This window comes from Haliaeetus leucocephalus, unplaced genomic scaffold (genome assembly GCF_000737465.1).
Source record: "Haliaeetus leucocephalus isolate CR32 unplaced genomic scaffold, Haliaeetus_leucocephalus-4.0 Scaffold373, whole genome shotgun sequence".
NCBI lineage: Eukaryota > Metazoa > Chordata > Aves > Accipitriformes > Accipitridae > Haliaeetus > Haliaeetus leucocephalus.
Window position 1 is genome coordinate 6,380,770 of NW_010972809.1, and position 16,389 is coordinate 6,397,158.

The 16,389-nt window shown below is 38.0% G+C and overlaps 1 protein-coding gene across 1 annotated transcript in view; it reads left to right on the forward strand.

The window, feature by feature from the left end:
• Nucleotides 1-1,143: 1,143 nt before the first annotated feature.
• TXNDC5 (thioredoxin domain containing 5 (endoplasmic reticulum)) overlaps nt 1,144-16,389 on the forward strand; it is a 20,279-nt gene continuing 5,033 nt past the window's right edge. The window contains exons 1-6 of the mRNA XM_010573235.1: nt 1,144-1,288; nt 4,059-4,164; nt 5,443-5,539; nt 7,899-8,014; nt 10,269-10,355; nt 13,333-13,467. Of these exons, the coding sequence (XP_010571537.1) occupies nt 1,200-1,288; nt 4,059-4,164; nt 5,443-5,539; nt 7,899-8,014; nt 10,269-10,355; nt 13,333-13,467 (630 nt within the window). The 5' untranslated portion in view covers nt 1,144-1,199. The remainder of the gene's footprint in view (nt 1,289-4,058; nt 4,165-5,442; nt 5,540-7,898; nt 8,015-10,268; nt 10,356-13,332; nt 13,468-16,389) is intronic.

Sequence of the window (16,389 nt, forward strand, 5' to 3'; positions counted from 1 at the left end):
GATCATATGGGAGGTTGTATTCCCCCACATAGTGGGAATATGTGTGACCCACTGTGCCTAACAGGACCTTATTAAGGTCAGAAGACATTCTTTATCTTAAAGTAAATCTCAAGGTTATTGTATTTGCCTTAATGATACCAGGATACCCAGAAAGGTGTGAATCCATGCAGCTTTTCTACAAGTGGACTCAAAATCAGTTGTATAAGTGAAACTGTTTTAAATGGCAGCAACTTTCTGCGAAGTCCTAATGGTGTTTTAATTGTTACTTACAAAGTAGACTGTCTAGGTCATGCCTAGGGCAATAACAGCCTTCATACTGTTAGGTTGAGAATATTTTCTGTTAATCCAATTATGTATTTTTAGATGTCTTGGAGGGTTGGCAAAAGCAGCTATTAGAGAGAAATGAAAATCCATTCCTTAAAATTTTTCATCGTAGTTACAGGAATAGTGTATTGCTGTAATGACTTGAAAGACTAGGAAAACCGTGAGAAGAATATTAGCCATTTTCTGCTTCCGGGGAGCTGCTGTTATAGCAACTGTATGAGGCCAGTCTTCTGTGTATATGCAGATATAATTAGTTGATGCTGTGCTGCTGGGGCAAAGCATGGTAGGGGAGGCTTTAGAGAAACCCTGTTCAGAAATCAGTCCTGATGTGTTTTATGACTTCTGAGTTACAGTGTCTGTGACACACACAAGCACAAGTGGCCTTAGAAAGAGGCTAGAAACTGTTATCTTCTTACTTCTGCTAAAATATATGGTATTTTGAAATGTTAGAGTGGAAAGCAAGCTAGGCAGCCTTGCAGGATTTTTCTAGAAAGCTGGAAGACTGAGAGTGCTTTTCTTAATATCCTCACAAAGTTCAGGGGGCGTTCAGTAGGCTTTGTAACGTAAAAGGATAGTAGCAAGAAGTGCTCATCTCTTGATGATTTTTACATGAGATATGTTTGCAGCGTCCTACGATTCTTCATAGTATTCACTGTTGCTTAGTGTAACAGTGCTCAAGTATGGAAGATTTCTGACTTAACTATTTTTAAATTTATCAAAATCTCTGACCACTCTGCATATGACTTTTCCATAGATTCATTCCCCTCTAAATGTGAGCAATTATTAAGCAAATATCTTGTTCCTTCTGTTGTAGGTGTGGACATTGTCAGCGTCTCCAGCCAACTTGGAATGATTTGGGAGATAAATACAACAACATGGAAAACCCACAGGTCTATGTCGTTAAAGTGGATTGTACTACAGATACTCCACTGTGCTCTGAATTTGGCGTCCGAGGATACCCTACGTAAGTATAAAAGGATGTCTGCTCCTATTTCTTTTTTAGTTTTCCGTGAACCTCTGCCAATTTGTTGAAGCTAACTTCTGAGCTATATTTTTTCGTGGGTTTCTTTGTAGCCCTTTGGACCTCATATGTTCATTGTAAGCCTTTTTACCATGTTGCCAAGTGTCATGTGATACATACTACTCTTACTCTTTTATTGTTTTTAAAGAAACTGTTTTATGTCTTGGAAGATGGCTGTGTTTAAATGAAGTCCAGAATTGTCCTTTACTTTTCTCTGAGGGTACATCTTTCTCAAGCAACAGTACATTATACAGCTGTGATATGCATGATAGAACTGGTCTCTGGTAACGGTACTTTTAAAAATAACTTGTCACAAGTTTGTCAGTACGCTGCACCATTCATAATTAATGTCTAGGTGATCTCTTAAATTTTTGAGTGAACTTGGTGCTCATAAAATGATAAAGTAATAGTATCACTTAGCATAGCAGTGCTGATGTTGTACAGACTTTTTCTAGGTAATTTTGCTTATATTGATCTAGGAGAAATTAATTTGTAGTTTAAGGTTGTTAAACTTAGCCTGTTATAAAGGATGTATGCCTTGCTACCTCAGCTTTAGTATGCAGACCATGATCTAGAGTATCTATGAGAGGTCAGCCTGGATCTGGCTTTTGGGTTAGAAAAACACCCAAAAAGGAGCAAAGGGATTTTTTTCCACTTGTGTCTTTTTTTAAAGCTTCTTGCAAAAATGGATGGGATCATTTCAACTACTTTACTAATTACTCATCTTAGTGGGGATAAGTGGAGAATGTAATCATCTGTAGCCCTTCCACAGCATGTATTTTGCAGTTTCCTCTCCTTTGCTCACTTTGCCTAGCGTTACTGCTGACCCCAGCAACAGCCTGAACTTGACATATGCTCCTGGCTGCGCCCGCTTTGACGCAGATGAGTGTGACTGAGTAGAAGTTGAAAGTTATAAATAGCAAAGTCCTTGTTGAAATAGGAATTGTCCTTAAGGGCAGTTTGTGGTTTAGTTCAACTAGAAAGACCAAGAAACAATGAATATTACAACTCTATTTTAATATCTCCAAAAGTGAACATTGGTTGTCTTTGCATATTTGCATCGATTATATTGTGGTGCTGTTCCCTGTAAAATAGAAAAGAGTGGCAGGGATTTTGAATAAGAAAAAAATGAATGGATGTGTAATTGCTCCTTTTTCTTCCCCACTCCTCTTTAAGGTCATTGAATATCTAGGAATAGTTAGTGCTCGCTTTCATCCACTTGAAAAGTATAAATAAGATGACAGTCATCTGCTAGTTATAGAAATATAGAGATAAAGGGGAATTCATGATATCAATTCTCTTCCTGTCTGAGTCAGTTTTTAACTAGCCTGTTTTTAAAAACCTCCAGCAAGGGAAATTTCACAGCTTCCTCAGGCACAGAGGGATTGTCGCAAGTCCAGGATGTGCTGGTCCCTGCACTGCTTTTCCAAACACCCATCAAAGGAAAGGCTGCATTCCCTTTCCATCCCCCTGAGGGTAATACTGGCTGAGCAGGTCCCTGTGCTTGTTAGTATAGTTGTCTCAGGATTATTTGGTGCTGCAAAATACTCTCTTAACTGAACTGGAGAAAACTTACACTCATCTGAAGAAAATAAAGGTGTAGCTGGCTCTTTAAGCTATCTTCTTTTTTTTTCTAGTTACTCTTCAAAAGTATTGCCATGAGGTGCATTTTAGATGTTGTTCTATTTCATTTTTGTTGTTTCCTTCTTATTACGAAGTTGCCTCCCCCTCTCCTCCCCCCAAAAAAAGTTTTGACTATTATCATCACAAGGAACATTCAAGAATACCTTAAATAGAAAAGGCAGTGGGAGCTTCTATCTCTTTTGAATGTATTTGCATTGTGTGGTTTTTCAACATTTTCATGTGCATTTTTTCAAACTGTGGAACAAGAAGAGAGAAAAACATTTCAAGAAAAAGAAAAAGCAGTACGAAGTGACAGCTCAGCAAGGGGAACTGAGGGCTAGATGACAGTAGTAATTGAAACTATGATTTGCTTTAAAAAATAAGACTAGTTCAGAAGTTGATATTGCCCCTTTACCAAATATATTTCCAACTTTAACTTAAATATTTGAGAGTAAAAGCTTTAGGTAGCTTATGGAAAAGTTTTATAGCAATTACTAAATGTTATAATCGTGAAGTCTTGAATCCCTATAAGCAGTCACTTATCTCCTTGTCCTATTGACTTGTTTCAGCGTGTTTTTAATCAGTTTAATACCACATGAAAAGTCCTACATTCCAAGAGCAGTCAGGGAACAAAATGTGAGAAAGAAATTCCTGGGAAAATAAGCATTGGATATTTTTCCTTTGGTTATGGAGAGGGGTGAACAAAACAAATTGATGCTTTTTGACAAACTGAAATAGGATTCATAGGCATAATGAATGATTAACCTGTGAACTGAACGCTGCAATGTTTTATTTGCTTTTGCTTATTGATCAAAGTAATATTAGGCTATGTTGATTTTTAACATGGTATTTCTTTGTGCTGTTTTTCAAATCTCCTTTAAAAGCTTACATGGGAATGAAAAAGTGTTCTAAGTTCTAGCCATGACCCTTTAAGTTCAGCGAGATGCCTGATGCTGATGTTGATAGTCGAGAGAGCTGTTACTGCAGCCTGAGCTGCATTGCTGTGGATTAGCAAAGCGTGTTAGCTTTCTGAGAATGTTCCCTGTGTGAAAATTTTTGCCTCACTCTCTTCTACATTTTGATCCTTTAGCCTAAAGCTGCTTAAACCAGGACAAGAACCTCTGAAATACCAAGGCCCTAGGGACTTCCAAGCCCTGGAAAACTGGATGTTGGAGAAACTAAATGAGGAACCACCCGTAAGTGAAAAGGAAATATTCCCTTCTGCAGACTTGCTTATTTGTCATTTCTGTAGGTTAGGCTTCATTTTCCAGGAGGAAATCTGCTCCTGAGAATAAAAGTCAGGAGTCAGGTAGCAATAACAATATGGAACAGCTTCCATGTAAGTCAGAATAGTAATTAAAACTGTCATCCTGTGACCTGCCCTTTGTTTCCTGTATTTAAAACGATGGTACATAATGCAGTTTTTAATGTTTAGCATTTTGACATTTTAAGATTACAATTCTTAGTGTCAATTCAGTTGACAGCTGTAGGCTATAATGTTTCTAGAATAAGAACAGCAATATAGCTGTAATACGTTATAAATTGCATTTATGTTGGGCTTAATTACCTCTAAAACATGGATGCCATCTTTAGCTCAGTTATTATCTGATAATGTTGCAGCCTAAAGACAGGGTTTAAAATAATCGGTTAGGTAAGTTAAGCTAATACCATCACTAGGAAAACGCTTGAGTTTAGGGGTAGCACTTACATATAGTAGCCAAGCCTTGCCTAAAATTAAATTTGTGATTACTGTTTCTAATCATGATAAAGCTTTAGTGGTTGCTGAACCACAGTTAGGACGTGATTATATTTAAACAAACATGGTATTTTTAATAATTAAACATTAAATGATAAACTATTTTAAGAAATTTCCTTTGAGGTTCTTAAAAAATTCTTTCCAGCTCTGAGCCTAGGATCTAGAAAGTAGTCACTTGCTATTGCTGAACTGCCAATGGGTTTTCTGCAAGTTATACCTATAAAGTGTTTGCTCTTTTCACCTTATTGCTGCCTTCATGGAGCCATTAGGTCGCCCTTTCCGGCATTAGGGGAGCAGAAAATAGCTTTTTCGCTAGCTATTTTTAAATAGCCCAAAGACTACTGAAACTGGTGCAATGGCAGGTGTGGCTAATGCATGATTCTATGGAGGAACTGTTGTGTAATCTAAGTGTATTAATATATGGTGATGTGCCTTGTGTTCTGTGACTATACTACAGCACGGTGAAAGACTCTGTTATTCCAATGACTGTGATAGCTGTTTTCTGTGTGGTAGTCTTTTTTCACATTTTGCTTTCAAGTAGTTTTTTGTTAGGAAACATTAGATACCTAAATCAAGCTAATTAAGGACGTTGCTTTAGGAATTAAAAATTTCAGAGCACAGAGTTTACAACACTACCACAGAATGGTGTGATGACAGGAATCTATTATTGTGTATTTACTGTGCAAGACAAATAAAAGTTAATTTTTCTCATGAATAGGATCCAGAATCTGATGTGGAACCACCAAAAACCCCTGAACCTAAGCAGGGAATGTATGAACTCTCAGCAGACAATTTCAAGATGCACATAGCAGAAGGTAACTGTTTTTTTCACAAGCAAGAGATACTTGCTTACAGAGACATCTGTAGTGGGAAGTCTGCAACAGAAGTGTTAGATTTCAAGGTACCTCCTTCCCACTTTTATTTTTCAGTAACACCTAGTGAAAGAGGATGAAACTACAGACTGTGTAAAAATGCAGTAGTTTCTAATTACATATTGCATACCATGAGGAAGTTTAAGAACAGCACTCCACTCAGTAGGCAGTAAAATTAAGGCCTGTAATCACATGGAAGAAGCTAGTGGGACCTGCTCAACTAAACTCTCTCTTTCCCTGAGTTCCTTGTTCAGTCATAGCCTTGCCACTTTGCATTTTTGCAAGTCGCGTTTCCTCTTTCCCTAGGTGCTGCTTGTTCTTACTCCCAGACTGCTCTTCTGAATAAGTATAATCCACCTGCTTCCTCCTTACTGCCCCCGTCCCACTCCAGTCTGGCCCCTTATTTTGATATTGTTTAGCTTCCTTTCTCCAGAATTTAATGTGGGCAAAACAATTCACCTATTTGGCCATTTTTAAAAATATTTTGTCTGGAAGCTTTAAAATTAATGCCAGGAGTGATACCTAACATGGGAAATTTCATCCCCCCAGGGTGGAGTTTTTTTAGAGAATGAGCAAAATCTTACAATAGAAGCTTGGCGCTGCCGTAACAACAAATGATCCTACCATCTCTGTCTGTTTTCCTAAAAACAAAGGCCAGATTAAATTAACTGTCTGTGCCCATGTGATACCACCAGTGAGGCAGATACTAGAGCTTCTTGAAGTAACCATTGACAGATTAGAAATATTTTCAGGTGGAAAAGCATTTTGTGCAGCTAACTTAAAACTTCCCAGCATGTGTGGCTTAACACAGAATTACATAAAAATTCTTCATGGATTCTTCTCTAAGCTCTCAGGGAGATGCTAAGCATCAAACAACTCCACAGTCTGAGAAGATAGTTAAGTTTAGTGTATGTGTAAATGTTTTAATATTTTTATTGTAATTTTTCATTATGTGTCCGTTGGCATTCATAGAGGAGACATTCTCCTGGTCATATCCAATGGTTGAGCAGGTTTATGATCATCTGTAAAGCTGTTGTCCTCTCTTGACTTCAGTTACAAGAAGTTCAGTGCTTAAATTTAGAAGGAGGCTTAGCAGTTCCAGCTGGAAGGTTGACTTTTGTTCTTAAAACATCTCCCTTTACCTTTTTGGTGCTCTAGGGCAAAAAGAATTTTATTTTTTTTTCTGTCGGGGAGGAGAGTATATCAGAGTATGTGGTATAGAATAGCTGATTTTGACTAGATGTTCTTATTCATTCATGAGAAATTTCAGTTTGCAGTTTACTTAACCAAAGCAAAGCATGTGAGTCACTTTGAAACTCTTCTACATGCAGACCAGGCAAGTTAGAATATGCTACTACTGCTGTTTACATTTCCTAGTTATTTTGTGACGTCTTTCCTCTGACCTCCTTTTGTGAACAAGCCCTCAAACTAGAAATGAATTCTAGTAATATTAGCCCCAAAGCAGTCTTCAAAGGATTATGAATAATTCTGTTAAAAAGAGCTTTTTTTTCCAGTTGCTGGCATTTCCTTCAAATTAATTTGATTTTATTTTTTTACTTCTTTTAATTAAATTCATTTTTATTTCATATTAACAGAGCCTTGCCTTGATGTGTGCAAAAGCATGCAGCATCTTGAATTAATAGTAATCTTAATTGAAGGAAATTGCATATTCTGGTACTCTGCAATTAAGATGATACTTTTAAACTAAACATTAGTAGGAGATAGTAGAGAGACTCTCCTCTCTATAAAATACTGAAAAAAATCTACTAAAGGCAGCTATTTCTGAATAGCTGACATGAAAATACAAAGATCAGGGCAGAAAAAGGAGAATGGAAAGCTAAACAGAATTGTTTAGGTAGTGCATGGACTTAATGTAGTGGTGTTTCCTAAGAAATGTTTAAGTTGAAGTCTAATGCTTACTTTCATTTATGCTGTTATAAATGCATGTTCCTTGGTGGTTCTTTCTACTCTGTAATAGGGGAAGTGATTGACATGGTAGAATTAGACATTGTAGCAAATGGTGAGGTTAAAAATATCAGTTTTAATATCCCACTTGTTGGCTTGAGGTTGTGAAGCTGTTTGGATTTTCAGGGAAATTGGCAACACTGTGGGACTGCATACAGTATTGAAAACCTAATTGCTGAAGTATTCTGTCCTGGCCTTTGATTCACAGTGTTTCCTATCTTTAACTCAGGAAATACCATGATAAATTTGCAGTCTGAGATTAGTACCTAGTCTTTAATTGCAGCCAAATTAATTCCAAATGAGTTAAACCTTTTTTTTTTTCCTTTTGACTTAAAAGGTAATCACTTTATCAAATTCTTTGCCCCTTGGTGTGGTCATTGCAAGGCTTTGGCCCCAACCTGGGAACAGCTGGCTCAAGCCTTTGAGCATTCGGAAACTGTCAAGATTGGCAAGGTAGGTGAAATGCTCTTAGTCTGAAAATGTGTTTTGTGTGAATGGGTGTTTCAGCCAAGTATCATGCTTTTTGTGCTGTGATTTGCAAATAACAATTTTTTTGTTTGTCATCTCTTAAATCCTTTTATAGTCATAGTTTCTATTTTAATTTTGGGATGGTTATTTTTTTTTTCCTCGCACATCCAGAGTTGACAGGACTCCCTCATTTTAAGCAAGGACTTGTTAGAAACACAGGGAGCTCCCTGTGTTTCAGAGGGAGCTGGGAATAAGCCTAATACTTCAGATGCAGGGAATAATATTTTGAGATTTGTTTTTTACTATGCTTCCCCGTTGTCAGAAATTGATAGTCTTCAGTATTTATTTTGAGTGGGAAAGTGACTTCTAATTTGCTCTTTGCAGCATTGGATACCTTAGCAAGCTTTAGACCTACAGGGCTCCTTATGATGAATTATTTCTTGGTTCATTTTTTATTGTTGTTTGTTTGGGTTTTTTTTCCCTCTTTACCCCCATAGAACTTTCTAAAGGTTTCAGGGGGTCTTCCACCTTAAAAACTGATATCTTGTCCTGCTTTACTATTTCCCTTAGGGTTGATAACCAGGTTCTGTGGTGTATTTACCATGGGAGCTTGTTACTTGTACGTGGATTGACTTCTGTGCAGAGGTATGGAGGTGGTCTGGCAATTGCAGTTACTGGCTTTATTTGCTGACCCATACCTAAGTCCACAGGTGGCTCATGATGTGAATCCCTCTGTATTTGCCAATGGTGGAAAACTGACCAGGCTCAGCTTCCATGTCCTTAAGCTTTCAGAGTGGTTCCGCTGATCTGAAAGACTGCATAACAATTAACAGTGTTGTCAGTTCTGCAGAGGGGCAAAACCCCAGCCATCTCCCCTGCCTCTGCCTTCATAGCACTTTCAGCTGTTACTAGGGGTGATGAGCTTAACTTCTTTTTTTGTTTTTTAATTACTTTTATTTTTAATGCTTTTTAAAATCTGCTTATTCAGGTATGCCATAGATGTACAGAGCAGGTCAGCATAGTTGAACTTCAGAGAAGACATATATATATATATAATTTTGAGACCTGGTAGATATAAAAGTAGATTCCCTCTGAGAATAAAATACTGGAGGCTATTGCTTCTTCCATGCTGTCTGTACCAAATGTTGCATCTGCTGTTTTACTTTTTGAGAACCTTGCTTGCTGTCTGATAAAATCTTTGGTTAGCTTAAGCGTCTTCTTGAAGTTACCATTCTCTGATACCCAGAGAAGAATAACGAAAAAATTTCCAAAATTTCTGTTTTATTCAGTTGCGTTCGCAGTTACTAATACTGATAGTTGCTATTTAATAAAGCCACTAAGATTTGTCTTGATGCCTAGTCAATTTTGTATAACTGTATACCTTGTGAAACTATTTGAAACATGTCTTGCCTAAGATTGTAAGTCTAAGTAAACAGGAAACACAACTGTTTCTAAGAAGGTTGAACCATGACCTTCATGTAATCTGGGGGAATAGCATCTTAACAGCAATGATACCTACTGGCAGGATGCTGTTTAATCTTTAGAATTGATCTTCAGTGATCTGGAGCAAAGTGTTTCTAATGTAAAATTCAAAATCCAAGTGCTGTGTTGAGCAAATACTCCAATGCCTAAGTTATCTTTTTTTTCTGCTTCAAAAAAGATTATAAACTGATAACTTTAGATTGGTTTATGACATATTAGAATTGAATGGTGCTATGCACTGGGAACTTCCCTTGGAGTAAAGTTAACTTGCTAGCTGTTGACATGTCTTCTGAAGTCTTTAAAGAGTAGTCTTTTAAAAAATGGATGAGCCAATATATCTTCACTTTAAAGTTCTCTCATATTAGCATTTTGTGTCTTACTGTCCATGCAGTGATTTTATTCACTGAGAATACCAAGTACTTTTTAATTGGAATATTTAATTATGTCTTCATTGTTCTTTGTAACTGTTACTACTTCCCTCTATCTCTACCTCCCTCCTCCCCCCCCCCCCCCCCCCCCAAAAAAAAAATCAAAACACACACATAGCCTCCCAATTATACAACCAAACCACTGTTTGGAAGGCAGACATAATCACTCTCAAGATAGTAGTTGGTACCAAGTTTTACCAAGCCATGTATTGCTTGTTCCTGTATTTTTCTGAGATCTTAAACATAAGGGAGGCTATGATGCTTGTTGTATATTTATTTTATCCGCTGAATGGTTTGGTTTTGTTTTTTTTTTTTTTTTCAAAATGTAGGTCGACTGTACCCAGCATTACGAAGTCTGCTCTGAAACCCAAGTTCGTGGCTATCCCACACTCCTCTGGTTTAGGAATGGTGAAAAGGTGAGTCTGCAAGCTCAGCAAAAGATCAGACCATTTTTTTCTGAATAATATTTGGACTATGCTTACATCCTGGGAAAAAGAGATCAAGTGGGCATATACAAAAGTCTGCTTGTGAGAGAAAAGATGTTGGAGGTTCAGTCAGATACTAGAAGAGGTATACTTTGTCCACAGAGAAAAGTTAGAATTTTTTGCTGTTTGTGCTCTGCAAATAACTGGTATGATGTTCATAAATCTGTTAGCAGTATCTCCAGTTATGCTACTGTGAGAGAATTCTGGGTTTACTTTATCTTAGTACTTTACCTCCTATGAAACACAAAAACATAGATGAAATAGAAATAATAAAGTATGTAATTTTCACAATGTGTATCAGAAAGTTCCCATCTGAGTGGTGCCTATCTGCTGAGTGATGTCTGAGTGATGCACATTTTGCTTGTAAATCTGCACACTTCATATGACACTGTGAGAGAGAGTTCTGTGGGCCCAGCTGACATTTCTCCTCATAGCAATTCAAAGAATTACAATATTCTGAAGTTATGGGGAAGCAAAATATTTATAAATACCACATACATGAACAGCAGCAAATAAACATAAATAGTAGTGTTACTTATCATATGTTTCACACTTTCAAGATAAATTAAATGTATTAAATGGATATTAAAAATAGGTCTGCAAGCAGAGAACCCAGGACTTCTCTTTCAGCTCTTACCCACTAAGTTTTGGGGGGTTTTGGTTTTTTGTCCCATTCATCTTGCATTCCTTTTTGAACATCTATGGTATCAGAGATGAAAGTTTTGCTACTCAGTCCAGTTTAGCAGCTGTTGCTTGTGGCAGTTTGGTGCTGCTCTAAAGAGAAAGTGGCCGTAAGTACATACCAGTGTATGTGAGGTTTGGTATAAGCACCCCTATAAGATCAGACACTCCAGGGAGTTTAAATGAAGCAGCATCTGCATTTTTGAATCCCAACCTGATTCACACAGGGAATACACGACATTGTTACTGCTCGAGGAGCAGTGCCTGGCACATGTCAGAAGCAGAACTGGAAGCTGAGGGAGTGCTCAAGTTAAACATGGTAGCATGTCCAAGGTTAGAGGTGTTTTCAGTTAAATAAATTTTGTCTCTCTATGGCATGAGTCTGAAGAATGGGAAGTGTTCTGCTGTCTCTTCGGAATGGTTCCCTACCTGCTTTATTTTTATTTTTCAGATATCTACAGATGGCAAGATAACTTGCCACAACCATACCATCTTGATCTAGAAAAGTTAGCTGTGGCTTTTCTTGACAAGCCAGATCAGTTGGGTTTTTTTGACCCTTTGTAATTATTGAAGTTTGAGGTGCTTGGAGTTATTTGAATCAAGAGTGTGGTGAAAGAAAAAGTCAGATCACTGCTGTTGTATTTGGTAAAGCTGAATCTCAGCCATTAGTCTGAACAATGTATTTCTGTTAACATCAAACTGGCTTTTCTCCATTGGCAGTGTGGTATTCCCTGGTGGTATACTGCCACCAGAATAGCATGTTACTTTGTGGGCTGGTACAATATATTTAAAAAAAACCCACAATACAACCCCAACAACTTTCCAGTAATCTGACCCAGAAATTCCTGAAAATCTCTTTGGTTGCTATTACACTGTTCAGTAAGGGGAGGGGAGGAGGAGGAGAACTGCTTCAGTCATCCAGCCTTGTTGTCCATAATACCATCATCCCCTTTGTCATAACTGAAGTCTGGCATCACACCATCCCTCTTGGTTAGATGCAGCAGAAACCCTGGGAGGAATGAATGGGCACTGACCCTGCCCTGCTGAAATGGATACAAGCAAGCAGGTACAGGCTTCTTGCATCATCTTAGATTAATTCCTTTGTGATTTAGACCCAGTGTGGGGAAACTGGCTATAGTTACAAGTAACATTATCAATGACAAAAGAAGGAAAATGTGTAGAAAGTGTTCCAGAGATATAGGAAATAGTTGAAGAGGTGTCTGTTCTTCCTTCCAACGTATGGAAGATTGTATGCTGTTTCTTGAAGAGTATTCCTCATCTGTGAGAGGAGATACATCTGGTAGCCCACACCTCATGGGACTGAAACTCAAGAATTCTATCCAAAATGGGTATGTAGTGTCTTGAAGAGATGATCTGTCTTTTCAACAGAGAAATTAGTACTAATTTTTGCAGAGAGCACTAAGGGCAATCATGCAAGAGCCAGTTTGGAGGTGGCCAACAGTGGATTTGAGACTAGAAACTGCTCAGAGGTGCTCTGATTTCTTATCCTCTAGAGTTGTGAAAGTACCTGAGATAGGGGGAAGTGTCTAAGGCAAACTGGCTCTTGAAGATCTGGCTGGTTGAGGGCTTTATGTGCAGGTTCAAAAATGTGACTTAACTTTGGTGAGAGTGGTGCCATTGGAAATGCCTGCCCCACAGCAGGCAGCTGTTGTCTCTTGCTCCCAGGTGAACTTAGGTGCGTTGCCTTACTGTTTGGGTTTTCTGAGGATATGTGACAAGTGTGTGGGCCAGAGGAGTGACCATGTAGTTACATGACATGCAAGTCAAGCCTTTCAGCCCTGTCAAAGCACTGGAGAGAGCTCTCGTGGTAACAGAGACCACCACCAAAGAGCGATGGGTACTTTATTGTTCCTTGCAGTAGCTTTAGGTTCAAAAAAATAAAACCTTGGAAAAGCTGACTAGAGTGAGAGATGAAGGTCAAAGTGGAAAAGTTTCTAAAACTTACTTCTATGTTTCTAAAATACCTTTCATTTCAAGGAAATTTTAGATTGTTCCGTTTTGGTACAGAACAATCTATGGCAAATCCTGAAGATGTGGAGTGAATGGAATGCCATGGAGAGGTTTAATGACTAGATAATATTTAGATAAATTAAATAGATTTATTATGAATATGCTTACACTTGGGAATCTTGTGCTTTTCTGGTAATTATTTATTTGCTAGATTAATTGCATATACACAGTTGCGCAAACTATCTAATAATTGTAGGGTGACCAGTACAAAGGGAAGAGGGACTTCGATTCCTTAAAGGAGTATGTGGATTCCCAACTACAGAGCTCTGGGAAAGAGCCACCATCAGATAAACCCGCCGAAGCCCCACAGCCACCCACAGAACCCACCCGTGTTGAGGTAAGTGCTCCTGCATTCTGCAGTGATGTTGAAAGCATTAAAACTGTTTCAGCAGCCTGTCTGAGTCTTCCATGTGTTTCTCTCTGATAGCTTGACAATTTCTAGATGTAAACTGTACCAAATACTTTCCTGGTTATTTTTTTAGTAATTAATGAGTGGAATCAGACCATAAATCCTGGTGATACTTTTACTAACCTGATAAATTAGAGAAGGAAAAAAAAAATCTGGCTCCTTTTTTATGGTTTCAATAAGTTGTTTAGCTAGAGTGGCATAAATGTGGTCTTTTTTGGTCTGTGGAACTGCTGGCACCTTGGTCTGTATGACAGCATATTTCATCACTATGGAGATGAATGTTTATTGCAAGATTCTCACTTGAACCCAGGAGGATGGTGCATGCTGCTAAGCCCCTAAAAAAAGCCAGGGTCCTATACTGACATACTATCTGCAGAAACAACAAACGAGCAAAGATTATGAAGACTGATCTAAATGTGGCAAGGTAACGTGTCCTGTGACAAGAAAACTCCTCGAGTTTGGAGGCTTATTCCAATCCTGGTTGTAGGAGCTGCATGGGTTATGAACATTGCCAAGGAACTGGCAGGAATAACTTTATCACCTTTGCATAGTTGTACTTCATGGCATTTAGTTTTCTGTCTTTTTTAATTATTTTGGCATTTTATCTGCCATTTTTCTTGTAGCTGAATGTAAAATTGGTGAGGTTGAGAAATTAGGGATGGTTTTCAAGCATACTTTTTCATGAAATGTGGAAAACAGACTTCTGCCTGGAAAATAAGGGATGGTGACTTATACTCCCTTGTGATGTAGAATGAACTTATGTAATCAAAAAGCATCAACATTATTAATATAAATACAGTTTATATGCAGCTTCTCACAGGAGAATATTACCTTTCCCAGTTGACTTTTCCAGCAGCATTACTTATCTTGCATAAACTGGCTTACCAAATGTTATAGACAACATAGATTTGCAATTTTCATACCCCTCAATTTATTTTTTTTTTTAAATTGACCTTGTATTTGGAAGATCCTAACAAGCTGTTGTTGGTACAATGCAGAAAGTAATTAGTTGTCTTTCTATTTTTATAGAAATAACACAAACCACATGTGATACAAATTCCCACTTATGCCTTGCATGCACCAGTACACATACAAACAGGAAAGTATTGTGGGGGGATTTTTTTTGCCAATAGCAGACACAGTGTAGGACTCGTCTTTGCAACTTTACATCACAGCTTTGGATGCTACCATTTCCTGGTCGCTGATCTTCAGACACCTTGGTTCTGGTTTCGTTTTTATGAATTTTGAAGCAAGGAGCTAGCCCGTGTAGCCAGCAAACACCGACTGCATTTGCCATCAGCAGCCCACAGCTGGTACCACAGGCAGCAAAAGCAGTGAGTTCCGACTCCAAATTTGTGTCCCAGTGTTGAGCCCCTACGTGGATTCCCGCATGTCTTACATGGGCCAAGTACTTGCCAGCCCTTTCACAGAAGCTGTACTTTTATGTCTGTGAGACTTGTCTCCTGCCAGACATCGCTAAAATTACTCAATAATGATGCAGATGGATTGAGATAGAGTCACCAGGAGATGCTCAGATTATGTGATTGCATAAAATGTTTTTTCTTAAGAAACCGAGATATCTGATATTAAACTTATTTTTGTGGTTATATAGTTCACATTGTCATTCTGATAGTAATCTACAGATCTTTGAAATTTGTTTTACTGTGTGGATTATGGGGAAGATGTTATTTATGGGGTTTTCAGATTTGGTATCTTAGATTGTAAATTATGTTTGGGACATCTGTCTTAGATACCCGTTTAGGAAATTCAGAATAGAAGAATATGTATTTACTGCTCATTTTTTCTTCATTTAATTATTTGTAATTATTCAATAATTAGAAAGTATAGTTTCTAGTTTCTAAATAATTCTTTAGTGGTAATAACTCTTCAACTTAATGAAATAACTTGATTTCATGAACTAACAATTATTTACAGAAACATTTAAAGGTACTGGATAATTTGTAATTTCAAGTTTCTTTTTGGCTTCTCTTCATAAAACTACTGGGTTTAAAGTAGATTGGTAATACTGTCAGTTGCGCTCTTGTTTTTCTTTCATTTGAATTTGAAGCTTTTATGGGCATGAGAATTATTTATTTATTTTTAATCCCTCCCACCCTTAAGGGTCTCACACAAAAAATGAAGTTTGTTACGGTTCTGTGCTCTCATATGAGCCTGTCTGTAAGCAATGTGCTATACTCCCATTACTCCCATGCCATTGCTCCTGATGTTATCAGGAGTAAAAATTCTTCCTGGTGTCCATGCGAGTGTGGTGTGGTGATGTCCTCTCAACAGCCAAATACGTGTTTCTGGTAGCAGTTTTTTCTGTGTGCACAATGCAGGGATATAGCAGAGGGAGCACAGCTGTCAAGACATCACTAGGATGCCTTGAATACCTCATTAAACTCTCGGATGGCCATTATGTGCTTTAAGCCAACTCCTCTCAGTTCCTTGCAACAATGTTCCTTGAAACATTTGTATGACAGTATATTAAATGAAGGTGATTCCTTACACACACACACACCCCCCGCGCCAACTAAAAATTTGGATGCAGTTAAATCCCCTGAAAATAGAGATGTTTTGTTTCTTCAATTATGGATGAGATTCAGCGTGAAATACGCGCTTCTCTACATCTCTCTAAGGGGGGGAAAGTAGCTGAGGGGTAAAAGAAGTGAGGTGTGCTGCTGCTACGCCTGCTTATATTATCAATAATATTATCTTTTCTAGTTTGAGTTTCCCTTTCAGGTAGGTAAAAGCTCATTTGGCTTATATATACAAAAAGTTTTGACTCTGTTCTTTTTCTCCCCGCCCCCCCCCCCCCCCCCCCCCCCCCCCTCCCCGCCCCCC